Source organism: Corythoichthys intestinalis, chromosome 9 (genome assembly GCF_030265065.1).
Source record: "Corythoichthys intestinalis isolate RoL2023-P3 chromosome 9, ASM3026506v1, whole genome shotgun sequence".
In the NCBI taxonomy this organism is placed as follows: Eukaryota; Metazoa; Chordata; class Actinopteri; order Syngnathiformes; family Syngnathidae; genus Corythoichthys; species Corythoichthys intestinalis.
In genome coordinates, this window is record NC_080403.1 from 31,978,746 (window position 1) to 31,996,328 (window position 17,583).

The 17,583-nt window shown below is 37.7% G+C and overlaps 1 protein-coding gene across 1 annotated transcript; it reads right to left on the reverse strand.

The window, feature by feature from the left end:
• Positions 1-880: 880 nt before the first annotated feature.
• On the reverse strand, positions 881-16,926 carry comtb (catechol-O-methyltransferase b). Its single transcript, XM_057846987.1, has 6 exons — positions 16,817-16,926; positions 15,739-15,907; positions 5,411-5,528; positions 4,938-5,131; positions 2,076-2,207; positions 881-1,986 (listed from the first exon to the last, which is right to left on the reverse strand). The coding sequence occupies exons 2-6, from the start codon at positions 15,904-15,906 to the stop codon at positions 1,807-1,809; spliced, it is 792 nt and encodes a 263-aa protein (XP_057702970.1). The 5' UTR covers position 15,907; positions 16,817-16,926; the 3' UTR covers positions 881-1,806.
• Between the last annotated feature and the right edge of the window lie 657 nt (positions 16,927-17,583).

Below are 17,583 nucleotides of genomic sequence, written 5' to 3' on the forward strand. Positions count from 1 at the left end.
GTACCGCAAACTGTATCGTATCGTGAGCTACCAAGAGGTTCCCACCCCTAATTGTGACGCAATATAAATAATATTCATTTATCAAATATATGCCCACTGGTTGGTACCTGTCCCTTCAACCATAAGCGGATTTTAGGGGGGGGGGCCTGGTGGCCGAAATGTGTCATTGCATGTAATTGACTTTGCTATATATATATAAAAGTTGTAAAGCAATAACACTGCAAAATAAATGAATGAAATGAAAAAATATATATATTTTTATAATGGGTCAAAATTATTTTTGAGCATCTTAGACAGTCATTTGCTTTGTATATAATAATAATAAAAAATGAAAAAAAGTTTGGGAAAAAAAACATGTTAAAAAATGATTTTTTTTTTAATTGAATTTTTTTTTTTTTTTTTTTTGATTGAGGCAATTTTTTTTATTGAATGACAAATGTCCAAATCATAACATGGCCCAAACACAAAAAGGATTTCTTCAATCAAATAAAACTTTTTCAATGAAAAATTAAGTGTTGAAATGCAAATTTTTAAATCTCAAATATTTTTTCCCATTCAAAAACTTTTTCTATGACTGACATTTTTCTTTTTTTTTTGACTGAAGTCATTTATGTTTTTGAAAATCTGTTTTTTTGAAGCAGCTTATTTTTTGATTGAATAATAAAGACAAAAATGTCCCAGCCAAAATGTGGACCAAATCAACATTACTTCAATCGAAAAAGTTGCTTCAATCAAAAAAAATAAATAAATAAATAAAATAAAAAAGAAAATAAAATAAAAAATTTTAAAAAGAAAACAATCAAAGAAAAATAGCTTTCACATGCATATGTGTTTTTGAGTTTCAAATTTATTTTTGCATTCAAACATTTTTTTTTCTGGTTGAAAATATATATTTTGATTGAAAAACCTTTTTTTTTTTTTTTTTTTAAATTGAAGCAACTTTTTTTATTTGTATAATAAAGACAAAAATCTAACTCCATATGGCTCTGCCCAGGGGATACAATTTTTGACTTGGGTAACTACATTGGCACGACACCGGTGGGCGTACCATATTCAATGGATGATAATATTGGTGAAAAGTATTGCCTAAGCAGCCTGATTTAGAATTCTCCTCAAGAATGATGGGCAACAAAAAACGCTCATTGTCAGCTTATTATTATAAATATTCTTGTAAGTTAATTTTATTGCTGACACTGCCTTTCGGGGTCATCAACATGTTGTGTCCCCCCTGCCCCAAAAGTCAAACTCCGCCTATGCCTTCAACTAAAATAAAACACAGGTTCTTAAAGACTCTACAAGTACAGTACCATTTGACTACATCCCATCACCATCTAATTTAGACAGCACAAGCATAAAAAGTCAGACTGCAGCTAGTAGCTATCTGTATCTAGGCAGATTTAGGGTGCATCTTGGTGGCTTTCATGATAACAGAAGCTTGAATAAAATGTCAGACGTACAATTTTTTTTTTTTTTTTTTTTTACAACTTTCAGCATCTCATATTACAAAGAAACCACTTACACCTTTGGTATGATTTTTTTCCCTCTTTATTCCTATTTTCTGGGGTATGATATATTACAAAAACTGCGTTAACACTGTTCAGTCATTCGAATAGACGGAATGTTTACAGCCTTGGTCACATTTCACACGAAGTCATGACCACTATGATTATTTTATAGCCTACTACAGAATTAGTAGTAGTTAACGACATCATCCAACTTATATCTAATTTGGGTTATATCTCTGCAATATGAACTTCCTCATAAACCACAGAACCCCGTAATGATTGTATACAAATTTGTCACAAGCTACCCTAAGAAGACTGACTTCTCCAGTCCATCCTCCGCTTTTGTATACTCCAAGTGAGATTTGAAGTATTGGCTTTTATACCGTGGGCTGTTCCGGATGTACTCTAGGTAGTCTGGCGTGCCGGGACAAGTGACATTATCAGCCAGAAGGATGCTCCCTTTTCTAAGGAGGCCGCAATCCTGATAAAACAGTGTTAATTTTGGTTTTAAGCAGGGTCCCAAATTAAAAAAAAAAAAAAACAGTCAAATATTAACAGAAAAAGACATGCCTCCATCAGTTTGGTGTCGATTAGGTAACGATTCTTCCAGTGATCCAAGAAAACCAAGTCGAATGTTTTTACTCCATATTGCTCCTTCAATTTTGGAATCCATTCGCCAGATTCTCCTTCAATTAAGTGTACCTGTGGAAAGACACACAGACCCAAGGGTTTTAAAAATCATCTTATCGCTTTATCAGGGTTCCCCCAGGATTTTTCCATTCAAATTTAAGACTGTTTAAGACCTTTTCAAAACTACATCCAATTAAATTTAAGATCAATTTGCACCTCTTCTGGCATACATTTATGAAATAATGCGAAAGAATCTGTCAGAATAACTAAGAATAACGGCATAAGACAGGGACAAGTAACAATCACTCCAGGGGCATATGTCCCATTGTGCCGAGCTTGAAGTTTTTACGGGACAGGCTGCACCGAGCCTCCCACTCATTCCCTGGTACAGCCTTAAACCATTCATATTTTCAGTCACTCAACCACAATGGGTTAAATCTGCACTTTCCCATCCCAAAGTTGCTGCGCCAATGACGACAGCGTATTAGCGATTGACTGTACGTAGAGCTCCAACTTTATGCTGAAGTTTCGAAAAACGCGGAAATCTGGATTTTCCGACCGAAACAGTGCATTTATCGGTCAGAGATCGATGAAGTCGGAGAAAATGAAAAATAATTTTACAACACAACGTTCCATACTTTTTGTTAGTTTACTTATTATACAGTTATGAGCTCTATCACACGGATAAGACGGGGGAAATTTAAGACATTTCATAATGAAATTTAAGACTTGTAAACAAAATTTAAAGCAGTAATGTGAAGTAAGGTTGGCCAACCATGTTTTTGAATAATATCAATGGCTAAACAGTTATAAGCATATTTTCGTTATTTTTTTAACGCAACCCTTCCAGATTCTTTGTTTAACCCATAGCAACGCCCTTGACAACAAAAATGCTTTTCTTCGGCAATCTTCGGAAATTACGTCACACCGGGAAGTGAGGGAAGTGCGCCATAGAACAGTATTGTTTGTTGCATTGCTTCTCGGTAAGATGCCACGGCGGTGTGTGGCGATGTTTTGTTCTCGCTCAAACGAAAAGTTGTATGAGTGGCCAAAGGATAGCAGGGCACATAAATGGACATCTTTTGTTCGCACTAAGCGAATGAATTTCACGCCATCATCGAGTAGTGTTCTCTGCTGCAAACACTTAGAAGTTGCCTGCTTCCTTAACCGGTCTGCTTATGATCAAGGATTTGCCAAAACGTAAGTGTGATTTTTGGATAGATGACTGATGACTTTGTCAAAGCAGAGCTGCCAACTGTCGTGGAATGAACAGTATAAGCTAGCGACGTTAGCCGAAAGTTAACTCGTGGCAATCCCCGATCATAGTTGTTGTTGCGTTCGCTAGGTTAAGCGTGTTTAAATTGTGCGTCATCTACGATCTTGTCCAAAAGGGTTGATCCACGGTCAATCGGAAAACAGGTGTGGATGTGCATATAAACGGGTCGGCGTCGCGGTAATTCGCGGTCACTTTGCAGTAAGAGACACACACCGCCGGTGAGTTTGTGCACATTTATTTGTATTATGTATTTCCACCTTCATGCTTCAAGCATTGCATTGCATTTGTACGGTTCGCCGTTTCTTTCATGGTGATCGCTTGATAGCCTTCTAGTTTGTGTTTCGCCGCTTTGCGAGAGCCGCTGACAGGTGACAAGTGTTGCTTTTAATGTCTGCTGACAGCGAATCAGCGAGCGCACAGGTCACGCAGTGAATCATGGGAAATGTAGTCTCGGTACAACACTGAAGTGGTGCTTTGTAATCTGTTCGCTTGTGTGAAAAAACTACATTTCCTCACGCCATTAGACGCCACTTCCTCCCGATAGCCCCGAGCAGTGTTGTACTGATTAGCTCCATGTGTTAAAAAAGAAACAAAGTTGTCAGCACGTCGTGTGTTCGATACATTTGTAAACAAAAAGCTCATAACAAGACACTGCACGATCCGTTTAAGAGACCCTGGGACTGGAGAGCTGTGAGTAGTAGGAGGCGAGGGGGAGATGAGCGAGAAGCAAAACTTTGCAGTCGAATGTGGCGACAGTCCGCTATTATTTTGTTGTCTTATTGTTGCTACAATTAAGTGGAGAAAGCCATCAACGACTCATCTCCTTCTTTCCCCCCAACGTTTTTATATTATTATTTTATATGCACGAGAGCTGCCGGATCTGCCAAAATGAACATGAAGTCTGACTATTATTTTTTTTAACAATGTCATCAGATAGACAAAAACATAAAATTATGTGCAAATGTCTGCATCTTCAAATCATGAAAATAATAACAGCCTATATCTTACCAATCTTGTAATCTCGATAGGTCTTGTATCCATTCCATGTCAGGTAGTCTAGGCACATTGTTTGCATCCTGATTAGCGTCTGGCTAATACATGTTAGGTCCAACATAAAATTCCAACCTCCTCTTCTTCCTCCAACTCTTCAAAAACTTGGATCTCCTCCCTTGCGCTGTTTCAATCATTGTTTGAAGGGCTTTGTATGGCGGCCGTATGTATGGAGCTTCCATCGCTGTTCCCGGTGTGACGTATCACTTCCGGGTTCGTCCCCTTTCAGGCTCGAACTTCGGAAACGCGGTTATTTTGTCAAATATACAACATATAAATGATTTTTATCATGCTTTATTTGTTGGACAATGTTTAATTACTTTAATTGTGACCCTATTTGGCATTTTATGAAATCACTTCACATTACTGCTTTAAGACCTTTTTAAGGCCTTAATTTACCGTTATCAAATTTAAGACTTTTCTGAGCTTTTAGGACCCCGCAGGTACCCTGTTTATTTCAAATTTGATAGGCTTACCTTATCACCAACACCTGCCCATGTGATGACTTGCCGAGCAATGGCAGCGTAAGCCGGGTTAAATTCAAGTGTGATGAGTTTAGCATGAGGTGGGAGCAAACTGGCAATGCGAACTGCGGAGTAGCCACAGTAGGTGCCCAGCTCAAGCACATGAACAGGATTGGCCTCAGACACCACAGAGTCAAGAATGCAACCTGTGGAAAATATGCATAAAACACACACACTATTAATCATATCTTGCTTAAACAAGAGAGAAATTGTATCATGAGCATGCAAACAGCCACCATCAGTGGAAAGCAACTAAGAACAAATACTTTTTAGAATGCTTAAGTGCAATTTTCAAATGTCTAAAAAATGTACATTTCTTATGAGTTTAAATTGTACCCTCAATTATGATAATTAATTATTAACGTACTTTCCTCTTTAATTCTAGCAATTAGTGTGGCGTAATCAGGGATTAATCACTTAGCTACCTTTCTCATCGCCTACATTCATAGCCCATTCGTTGTGGTTGCAGAATTCATCAATGACTTTGACGACGCTGCGAGGGTCCCCTCTGGTGGCCTTTTTATGTACTGCTGCCAGGAGCCGCTGAGGAGGAATCAAAACTCAGTAGTTAGATAAAATACCGTATATCCATTTGTTTAGTTGTTACTGTATATAAAGTAAATGAAGATATCACAACTTAAAATTATAACTACCGTATTATTCGGACTATAGTTTGGTGCACCTGATTTTATGAAGCATTAGTGCTTCACTGCATTGCATTTGTGATTTGTTCTTTGTCTTTAACATTGCAATTAATCTTTTATTATTAGAGGCGTGCAAAATTTCCGATTCTTGGATTATTCACGATTCGGCTGTGGAAGATTCGAGAACGATTCACAAATATCCAAATTCAGATTATTGAATTATACCAGGTAAAGCGGAAGTAAAACACAGTCAGCGCGGTCTTTGGGACGCAATGAGGAACGGACCGAGAGTAAATATCATGTTCATCTCATGCCGCTAGATTAAAAAAAAAACAATCATACCTGACTGCGGCTGACAGCCGCTACAAATAACGCCCAGTTGCTAGTTGCTACAAACATACGGCTACAGTAGATATCATATATATGTAGAACTAGATGCAAAATGACAGACGACGTCGGTGTTACAACATCTATTATTGAACAGAGATGCGAAATGAGAGACTTTCCGTCGTAAGTTAACAGCCGCCATCTAAAAGCAGTAAACCTCTCTAAAAGGCTCTGTTGTAGCGAACCTAATTAACTTTTTATCTAAAATACTCCTAAATCGGCAGAATCTTGTCTTGAATCTATCTTTAAATGATGAAATAGTTTTAAAACTTTGACAAAAGTAGACAAAAGGGAAATTATGGAATAACGGGAGCAATTTTAACAACTGTAACAGTTGATTCACAACATTAAATTAATTGAATGTAGTTTAAAGCTGCTGATACAGAACTGGAGTTTTTTTATTTACTGTTATTTTTGTATATTTGTTTACTGTTATATGTTAACTTGATACTGAAATAGTAGTTTGGTTTAGCCTGAGAGGATTTTTTTGAACAATTTTGGATCTAATGTACAAAACATTAAAAAAAATAAAAAAAATAAAAATAAATAAAAAAGGAGGGGGGTGCATCAATAATCGTTTTATAATCGAATCGGAGCCTCTGAATGGTAATCATAATCGAATCGCTAGGTGCCCAAAGATTCCCAGCTCTATTCATTATGTTTATCTATTTATATGTGTATCATTTGTATAATTGTTTCAGTTGTGGGATTGATGAATTATGTGCATCTTGAGCACTACTTGAGCAGTATAATATCGTTATGCTCCAACATAATAGTTTCTAGCACAACCAGCATTCGTAAATAAGGTGCAGTGGATTGTAGTGCTGCAACGATTAATCGATTAACTCGAATATTTGATTAGAAAAAAATATTCAAATTAAATTTTTCTGCTTCGGGTATTTGTTTAATTAAAGTGGCATTTTAATGGTTTGTTTTGAAAGTGTTGTCATTTAGTTTTATTGATTTGGGTGGATACATTGCCCTCTAGTCTGCCTCATTTCACGTGACTGAATCCAGCTGCTCCCTGTTAAGACCAACATAAGTTTTTGTTTGAACTAATGTTTTTTAACACATTCGTATAGTAGTTTATGGGTATATTTAGCCGTTTTTTGTGGGAATATGTGTCTGAACTATTTGTTAAGAACACTGTTAAAAAATTTTTTTTTTTTTTTTAAATGTTAGCGTTTTATAGCATTTTTGATAGCGGCCTTTTGCTATGTAAGTTAGCTAAATATTCTTTTGTTGTACACAGATCCTCTTTTTTTTTTTTTTTTTTAAATACCATTTGAGGCTCAGCTCAGGTATTTTAATTTTTTATGTTCCTTATCCGATTTCTCGATTATTCAAACTAACTAGTTCATCAATTAATCAACAACTAAAATAATCGATAGCTGCAGCCCTAGTGGATTATAAGAGGCACAGTCAATTCTTGGGGAAAAAGAAAGGATTTTTAGTGTGAACTGTAGTCTGAAAAATTGGTATTTATTTGCCCTTTTCAAATGAGAATTTGTATGAAAGCGGGTATAAGCTAAAGTGTGGTTAATATGAGAAAAATAAGACTAAAATAATAACACATTTTAGTACATATGGGGAGACTGTGATCTGCACTCTTCAGTTGTGTTTTTTGTAATGGATTTTAATCTTTCTGATAAAGTGGTTAAAGATTTTTTTTTTTTTTGTAATATGTTCTTAAATCTTAGAAGCTATGATAAACTGTAAAACATATCCATTAAATAAATTTAATAAATATTATGTTGTTGGATTAGTTGTTAGCAGAAATCCCTCACAATCAAGAGTTCTAGAGTTACAGCTATCGATTATTTTAGTAATCAATTAATCTATCCATTAGTTGATTCGAATAGTCGAGTAATCGAAATAGGAATATTTAATGTGTTGCAGAATCAATTTTGCAAAGATTGCACTTTAAAAAAAGCATTAAATGCAAATATAAAATAAAATGCACCAGTGTGTCTTGAAACTATGCAGACTTGCACTTTCATTTCACAAGAGCAATAAATACATTTAAAAATAAATTGAAATTCCTGAGTTTTAAAAGAATTCATGGGGAATGAAGTACAAGAAAGAATAATTGGCTAACTTGCATTGCAAAAGTACGCTAGCTTAAATGCTATAAAATTTCAACATTTTATTTTTGACAATGCTCTTAATAAATCATCCAAACACATCTACACAAAAAACAACGGTTAAATATACCCCTAAACTAAATTACGAATGCATATGTTGGTCTTAACAGGGAGCAGCTGGATCCAGCCATGTTAGAGGAGTTATGTCATATTCACTGTTTAGGTCAGTGTACCCACCCAAATGAATAAAAGTAAATGCAAACACTTTAAAAACAAAACATTACAATGCCACTCTAATTAAATGAATCCTCAAAGCAGCAAAATTTAATTCAAAGCTTTTTTTCCCCTAATCTAATTACTGGAGTTACAGTGATCCCTCGTTACTTTGCACTTCAAACTTGGCGCCCTCAGTCCATCGTGGATTTTTTATTCAGTTTAAAAAAAAATAATAAAATACAGATGAGCTGTCCCGGGCCAGTTGTGTAGTCTCACTCTCCCTCCTCTTTGTTCGTCAGGCAGTACATTTTCTGGAGTTGCTTATTAAAGTTAACGAAGATTGACAGACGTTTAATGTTTGAGCTTGCCAGAGAAGCGAACTTCAAAGCGCTGCATGTGTCAGTCATTGTTTAACTTGTTAAACAGTTGCTGTGGCGACTCATTGTGTGTAAGTGATCAGATAGAGTGGACTCACTCAATAAAGCATTTATTAAAGCCAAGCATTTTTCTGCTTTATTCTTATTTAAAAATAATTCGGTGGGACAGTAACATGTTTAAAACTTATCATAATTATTACATTTGAAGTGCTTAAAAATCATTTATTAAAATAAATATGGTTGAAAACACAGACAAGGCTGAAAAAGCAGTTTCTGCTCTTACACCCCTCTTTTAAATAACCTGCTGTATTTTAAGCCAAAACAACGTTGTGCTTAATAAAGCAATATGTCTATATGCTGTCATAGCAGTTTCATGGGCATTATGTCCCCGGATCATTTTTAGTTTGTCCGTTTTACCCTGGAGACCTCTGTTTACAGACGTCGCGCAACCGCTTTTGTTTCAACCCAGCCATTTAAAAAAGGTAAGTAATTAGGGCCCGAGCACTAAGCGTGCGAAGGCCCTATTGTTTTGCAAAGGATTTTTTTTTTTTCTTTCAGGGCAAATGAAAATGGCCAATTTGGAGGCCCGAACATGCACGAAAAGTCACCAAAATTTGCACATATGTGCGGAAAATTGTAAATTTCGATAATTTTGCAACGTTGCAAAAAAATGTAACAAAATGGCTCAGTGGCGCCTCCTTGAAATTTTAAAATTGGCCTATAACATTAGTGTCTGTCAGCGTAGAGCAATGAAATTTGGGGAGTCTATACCTTGTGAAAAACTGCTCCAAAAAGTCTCTTGAACCCATATTCCAAACCCAACAGGAAATCGGGTATTTTGGATCAAATGTGAAATTTTTATCAATTTCCAGGGTGCACAATTGAGACCTTGTCACAGAGGGAGTTAGTTGGATCGTCTTCAAAATTGGTGAGACTATTCAGGAGACATAGGAGATCTAAAATTTTCAAAATGGTGCATTTTCATTCATGGGTCTGACCTGGGCGTGGTGCCAAAGTCGGCCATTTTTTCGGCAAAATGACAAATTCAGTAAAAGACTAATAGCTCCTTGACACAACGTTCAATCTTTTTCATATCTGACATGTATGTGCGGGATCCCACCCTTAACACGAGTGCATTGAAACATTACCCATTAGGCCTAGCGCCCTCTAGTGGGAACAGGAAATGCCTTTTTTTACTAAACAGCCTCCTCCTCCAAGGAAAAAAAAAATATTAACCTGAAACCTGCATCAGGGGAGCCATAAGACATGTGTTCAGGTGCCTGATGAAAAATACTGAGGTTTGGTTGAAGCAGAAGAGTCCAACAGGAGAAGTGAAAATCACTGAAGCCATTTCGTCTCACCACAAGTTTTGAACAGTCATAACTTCTACAACATATCTGCGCCAACCATCTCGTGCTTGTTGAGTCATACTCTAAATCAGGGGTCGGCAACCTATGACACGCGTGTCAGCACTACCACGCGAAGGGTTAACCAGTGACACGCGAGCGCATGGCAAAATAATATATATATATATATTTTTTTTTTTTTTTTTAACCTGAAATTAAGACATTTTTAGTTGCACACCCTGTTTTTTAGGGCTTTACAGGAGCGTCCCTCCCGACCCCTCTGCCTATACCGTTATTTGCGAACAATTATGGATTTTGAGCACACTTCCAGTTCTTCAATTTCTTGATTCCTGTGCTCGTCGTTTTTTTTTTTTCCTCTGCGCGCTCAATTCTGCGCGCTCAATTCAGCACCCGCTACTAACGAGTCACGAAGCCAACCAGTCAGAGAGCTGGTGGAAGTACACAGTGTTACCAATCTGCACTTTTTGGTACTGTTACTCCAAGCCCCAGCGTGGAGGCCGGCGGGCCAGTAAGCAAGTAGACAGCCGGCGAATCGCCGGCGTCCGCGCCGGGAGCCCCGTCGCTTTAACTTTGAATTGAGATCCCGATGTCACACCCTCGCCCCGGCGCGTAGGCCGGTCGCTTAAGATACGAGGCTGTACACCCCTGTCCCGGCGCATCGCAACACTCCGGTTGGACCCCGATTGCCAGCCGTCAGGTCAGGGCAGCGGGTGAAGCGATGCTTGCACTGTAGTATGGAGTGGACCGGCGATTAACGTGGCTCGTTGCCGTCGATTCGTCCGGTGCTTACTTCGGAGAGGTGGCAATGTGTATAAAAACACTGTGACGCGTTGGATGGCGTTTTACTGGAGACTTTTATTAAACAAAACAAAAACCAGCGGGGGACACAGCCTCTTCTCTCCTTTTCACGGCGCTCTCCGCTCTCTCTCAACACCTTCCTTCGCTCCCTCTCTTTTTCTCGCCCAGACGCCCAATTCTTCTTCTACGCTTAACTAGCAAGCCGATCATATTGTAGGGGACAGCGGCCCCTTGGGGATACCGGTAACAACTGGTTGCCTGGTTACTTCTGGTAGCTCTTTTTGTGCATTATGCCTCGAGAGAGTTGTGTGTCGCACAACAAGTGTCAAACACCACTATGAGACAAAACATGAAAATTCATAGAAAGCAGGGCCAAGGAACACATTAAAGTAGGTATCTTTTATATTTGTAATATAAAATCTAAAATTGTGCATATAATTCACTGTTTAAGTTGCTAGTGAACAAGACAAAATGTAAGAGTCAGCTGTTCTGACTTTGAAGGCTCTCTGTACTGTGAGAGACCTGCACTGAGAATCACACCTGTTCCCCTTTGCGTGCTGGGGTGTGTGTGTGTGATATGTTTGCATAAAATGGTGCAGCTGTACAGCTGTTATTACTGTTGCACTTATTTTCAAGTTTTGATATTTTCGACAATATGCATTAGTTTTTAGTTAATTGATGAAGACGAATGGTAGTTATACAAATTAGATGTATGTCCATGTTTTTTTTGTTTGGAGTAAAATTCCAGCTCTGCTGAATATAAAAATTCGGTTGCGCGTCATAAATCTTGGGGTGGCACACTGATTGACAAGAAAATTTGAAAGTGGCACTCCACACCAAAAAGGTTGCTGACCCCTGCTCTAAAGGGTCCTGTAGGGGTCATTTGCATCAGCCCACTCAGTCACCCAGTCACTCATTTTTCTAATATATGTCCAGTTCTTTTCAGGTTGGTCATTGTAGTTTCAAGACCTTTTGAAATACTTCTTTTACGGCCCATGTCCACACGACTCTGTCTGTTGCCATGACGACCCTTTATTCGCTCCTTTTTTGTAGTACTCTCTCCAATAGGGGTTTTTATCTCTTAGGTGTGTGAATGTAAAGAGGCAACTTTCGAGCATGTTAGGTTCTAATGAGATGATTAGAGAGGACGATCTGCCACCACCCTGACCTGCACACTGTCCGAGTTGCGCTAGATTGCGAGGGCCCGTTCCGTCCTGCTTGCAGGCCTAGTTATATTTATTATTCGAAATGTCTCTCATTTTTAGCTTAGAATCATTCATTGATGTCTAATATTTAGTTTTAAAAAAAAAAAAAAAAATTTAAACTTTAAAAAACTATTCACTAGCATATTTTAAACTTTTTTAAAAATTACGTCACAATGAAAAAATAGTATCTGAAAATAAGTCACGGATATTTACTTCACAGCTATCGCTTAATTGTTTTTTTGTTTTTTTTTTTCCTTTACTGTCTCATTTTCCCCAATATTTTACATGATAAATAATCTATCCAAACAAAGAAAAATTGGAAGAAAAAAAAAAGTTTAAATGGGGTAAATATATGAAAAAGAAACTCTGGACCACTCCTTGATGTCTGCCATTTCTGCATTGTGACCCTTGTTATATTACTATGTTTCACCCATAAAATGCTCCAAAAAATCCGGCTGTGACCATTCACCGCTGTGTCTTGACACGCGGTGATACATGCTACATGGAGTTTTTGGATCGAAAAGAGGCAAGTACGCGATAATATCTCGTTAAAATCATAGCGTCTTTACTTATGCTCTCTCATGCTCTCACCTCCAGTTGGGGTTTTGATGTTTAAAAATTATTTTTTTAAATGCCCTCTTGTTCAAAATTTTTCTTCCCCCAGAAAATTGAAATTTTAAGCTTTCCAATAATAATAAAAATAATAATAAATGTATCACACATGCAGATTGGACAATTTTGAAATTTGGCCAAATTAAGGGTCTCAGAGCGGAACTTCAAGTCACCTGAGTGTGTTTTCCGCCATATACATAAAAGTTTGTTGTTATGGCGGAAAACACTAAGGTGACTCGAAGTTCCGCTCTGAGACCCCCAATTTGGCCAAATTTCAAAATTGTCCGATATGCATGTGTGATACATCATTGGAAAGCTTAAAATCTCGATTTTCTAGGGGAAGAAAAATTTTGAACAGGAGGGCTTTTTTTTATGTTTTTTAAACAGCAAAACCCTATCTGGAGGTGAGAGCACGCGAGAGCAGAATTACAGACGCCATGACTTTAACGAGATATTATCGCGTACTTACCTTGTTTCGATCCAAAAACTCCATGTAGCATGTATCACTGAGTGTCAAGACACAGCTGTGAATGGCCACAGCTGGATTTTGGGGGCATTTTATGTGTGAAACACGGTAGTAAACCAAGGGTTGCAATGCAGAAATCGCAGACAACAAAGAGCGGTCGAGATTTTGTTTTTCATATACTTACCCTTTTAAAATGTTTTTTTTTCCTCTCTTTCTTTCTTTTTTCTTCGTTTGGATTGATTATTTATCATCTAACATATCGGGGAAAATGCGACAGTAACAAAAAAAATACAATTAAGCGATCGTTATGAGGTAGATATCCGTGACTTTTTTACAGGCGCAATTTTTTTCATTGTGACGTAATTTGTTTAAAAGTTTAAAATATGCGAGTGAATAATTTTTTTAAAGTGTTTTTTTTTTTTTTTTAACGAAATATTAGACATTCATAAATGATTCTAAGCTAAAAATGACAGACATTTTGAATAATAAATATAATTACTTCCCTTCGTTTTATGGCTGGGTTGAAACAAAAGCGGTTCCGCAACATCTGTAAATGGGGGTTTCCAGGGTAAGAGGGACAAATAAAAAATAGTTTGGGGGCTTAATGCGCCATGAATCTGCTATGGCGGCATATAGACATATTGTTCTATCAAACACAACAGTTCTTTTGGCTTAAAATACAGCAGTTTATTTTAAAGAGGGGTGCAAGAGCAGAAACTGCTTTTTCAGTCTTGTCTGTGTTTTCCGCCATATGTACAGTAAATATATATATATATATATATATACAGTAGAGAGAGAGAGAGAGAGAGAGAGAGAGAGAGAGATACTTTTTTTTTTCCAATGCTAAATCTGAATAAATACATTGAACAAAAAAAAAATGGGGGCGGGGGGGCTGCTACTTTGCGGTTTTTCACTTATCTTGGCAGGTTCTGGTCCCCATTAACCGCGAAAAAGGAGAGATCACTGTAATCGATAAATCTTTTCAGCACTAGAGAGTTCAGAGTTCATGTTGTATTGTTTGGACTTTGCATTTTCTCCCTGTGGTTATGAAGTTTTCGGCTTCCATCCCACATTCCGAAACCTTGCTTGTCAAGTTCACTTGAGGTTCTAACTAGTTCATGGGCGTGACTGTGAGAGTGACAGTTGCTTGTCAATATTTGCAATGTTATTAATTCTCAGTCAGTCGAAGGTATACAGTACCTTGGCTTTTAGCTAAAAGTCAGCTGACATTGGCCCCAACTCACCTCTAAACTTAATCTATATTAGAGCCTGATAAAAACAGAGGGAAATGTATTAAGTCTGATTATTATGTGACCATGCATTACTTATAATGAATTCAACTATTTGGATTAGGGCTGTAGCTATCGACTATTTTAGTAATCGAGTAATCGACTGAAAATTCTATCGATTAATCGAGTAATCAGATGAAACTTTTTTTTTTTTTTCTAGGTAAAGAGCAATTATACATACAGATGAGAAAACAAGACATTTCATGTAATATTGAACCATTTTCAGTCAATCAATGTCTTTATTTTCGATGTACATTGTTGAAAACAGCCAACAATTTAATCTCAAATGTGACTAAAAAAAAGACTAATTAACTGCTTTCACTCCAAAAACTTTTAGATCTTTATATTATATATATATATATATATATATATATATATATATACATATATATTTTGCTTACCTAAAAATGTCATTACGCTTGATAACACACATGACTTAAAAGTTAGGCGTTTTTTCTACGTGTTTCAATTGAATTTTCACTTGTGTCAAGCTATAAATTGTAGTTAAGTTTTAAATTTGTCTAAACTGTTAGTCCTGAAAGGATTTTGAGGTTTTGCAGTGTTCAAAATAAATGCTGTGCTGTATTGGAGCACATTAGGCACCAGTGCTACTTGGTGTTTTATCCAGCAATGACTACTGAGCTAAAATTGACAGTTAGCATTATTATGTTTTTATTTTACACCCTAATCACTCTACAGCGCTGTTTTCGCAGATTAAATAAAGCCTGTATGTAAGAGTTAGCCACGCATCGACAGTGGTCATGATGAATAGAAACCTAGCCCTCCGCAGGGATAACGTTACGTGAGCGAATGAAGGTAACGTTAATCTTATTTATGAGCGCCGAGAAGTGTACTGCTTTTAGATGGCGGCTGTTTTATTAACGCCGCCGAGTCGGTCATTTCGCATCTAGTTCTACGTACGTGTGATATTTATGACACGCATCAGACGCTACCTGCTAGGCTGCTACCACCGTAGCAACATGCGGGCGTAGTTTTTAGCAACGTCGGCGCAGTTTGTAACGGCTGTCGGCTGCAGTTCTTCCTCTACGCACGTGACTTCAGCACATTGTCCCGCATTAAAAGTAGTCCGGGCAAAACGTGATGCTTAGAGCTGGCAAAATTAAACGATTCCTCGAAGTGAATAAAATTACTTGGATCAGTTTTTAAACTCGAGTTACTTGATTTGCTCGAGTATTCGTTTCAGCTCTAATTTGGATATTTTGGGAGGACTTTTTCTTTGTTACTCCCTGAAAAAGCACAAGATCACACACCACATAGTGTTATGAAGCCTGGACTGTGAACTCACACCTGAGGACGTGTTGACTGGGTGAGCGTGTCCAGGATCCGCTCCACAATGACATCATGCCAGATGATCGCCATGCCTCCATGATACTGCACAACACTGGGGATCACCCATCGATATAAAGCGTACAGTAGAACTGCTCCACCGGTGCAGTAAGCAACTACCCACCACATCCTAAAACCAACAAGGAGAGAGAATAAAAGTCATTTCAACAGGTTTGAGAATGTTTTACTGTATTTATGCTTAATCAAGAGGCACACAAGAATGCAAATTGCAGTTTGCAATCACACATCTGCATAGAGATCAATGGAAGCTCTCATCTCTTCTCAACCTAGCTCTCCCTTTGTACTGCACTAATGAGATGGGTGTTTACAATGCAGTGATGCTGTTCCTTCTTTCAGTATCTTTCTCCCATATACAGTGTGATGGATATCATTTAATATCGGCTGCAATAACAAGAGTGCACACAACCTGCGTAGGTGTATTTTGAGCACTCTAATCTAAATCAACTTGGATAAATTCTTGGATGAACTGCAGGAAAAACAAGAAATATCAGAATCCAAGTCAAAGCTCCTTTTGTGAGAATATGGCACTGAACAGCTTCTGATTTACCAGAAGAATGCAACAGTGAAAGACCAGCCATGGTTGAGCTAATTCCTTCTGATTTGAGTTGCATGGCAACTGGCCGCGGGTTAGGAGCGGTGTCACAAAAAGGCAGACTACTATGACTTTAACCTTTACTTGTGCATTGTACAATCCCGCGTTTCCATCTTGTACACGTATTTAGAGACATGCAATTTCACATCAATATACAGTACAAGCATGCATTGAAATAAATGAGTGGTTTATATTATTGCTAAACTGCTAACAGAAGTGGTTTTAAATTAAAAGCATAAGTCCACAACACGTGTGTTGTCGTTGTTTTCACATGCACAAGACGGAAAAGTAAAACAAGGTTGACACGTGTCGGTTATTGCGTTATTATGGAGGCTGTAAACACAATCGTGGTGTTTTAGCCATAACAAAGGGTACACTTGATGAGCTCTAACTCTGCCCTATTAGTCAAATCAAAGCCATACTCACTTTTGATAGTGTCGGCGCCTGCGTCTCCTCTGCTGGAGGCAAAACTTGCAAAAGTCACTGAGACATGGCGAGCTATATTTGCTTTCACGTGTAACTCCTCCCTCTGCTTCCAACCGCCCACTCCCTGAACTAAAAGCTCAGTGTGAGCATTCAGAGAATTCACCAAAGACAAAGTACAGTATTAGAGTGTTTTCTAACTACAGTGATCCCTCGTTTTTCGCGGTTGATGAGGACCAGAACCCGCCGCAATAGGTGAAAAACCCCGAAGTAGCACCCCTCCCCCAATTTTCATTCTTCTTTTTGTAATTTTGTGTAAAAAAAAAAAAAAAAATTTTTAATGCTGTGTGTGTGTTCAAAGTATTTATTCAGATTTAGCATTGCAAAGAGATACATAGAAGACATGTTTTTCACTTTTTTGTGAAAACATTTATGTATATGTGATGCCCCCAAAGTATGATCACATTTGTGTGCGAAATTTATAATTTTGTAATGCAGAAAAGGTCTGTGACCAATTAATGCAACGTATGCTTTATTCTCTGAAGCGAAGATGTTCGGGGTGGTCAATAGGTGGCACCAAAGGACTACTGTTCAGAGCGAAATAACGGGGCTGTAGTCTTAATGACGCAGGCCCGCAGCCATGTTCCCATTCCTGATGAACAACAGCAAGCTGGCGTCATCGTGCGCATCTTTAATGCATGTAACCTGTATTTTTCAGGTGAGTAAATGACAACAAATATCTCAGAGTACTTAATGAGTTTATGACTTAC

Excerpts from the sequence above, each read along its gene's own strand:
- comtb (XM_057846987.1), bottom strand. The coding sequence starts at position 15,906 with ATGTGGTGGGTAGTTGCTTACTGCACCGGTGGAGCAGTTCTACTGTAC. Across the intron at positions 5,529-15,738 it reads CCCAGTCAACACGTCCTCAG|CGGCTCCTGGCAGCAGTACA; the intron begins GTGTGAGTTCAC and ends ATTCCTCCTCAG. Across the intron at positions 2,208-4,937 it reads GGGCAGGTGTTGGTGATAAG|GTACACTTAATTGAAGGAGA; the intron begins GTAAGCCTATCA and ends GTCTTTCCACAG.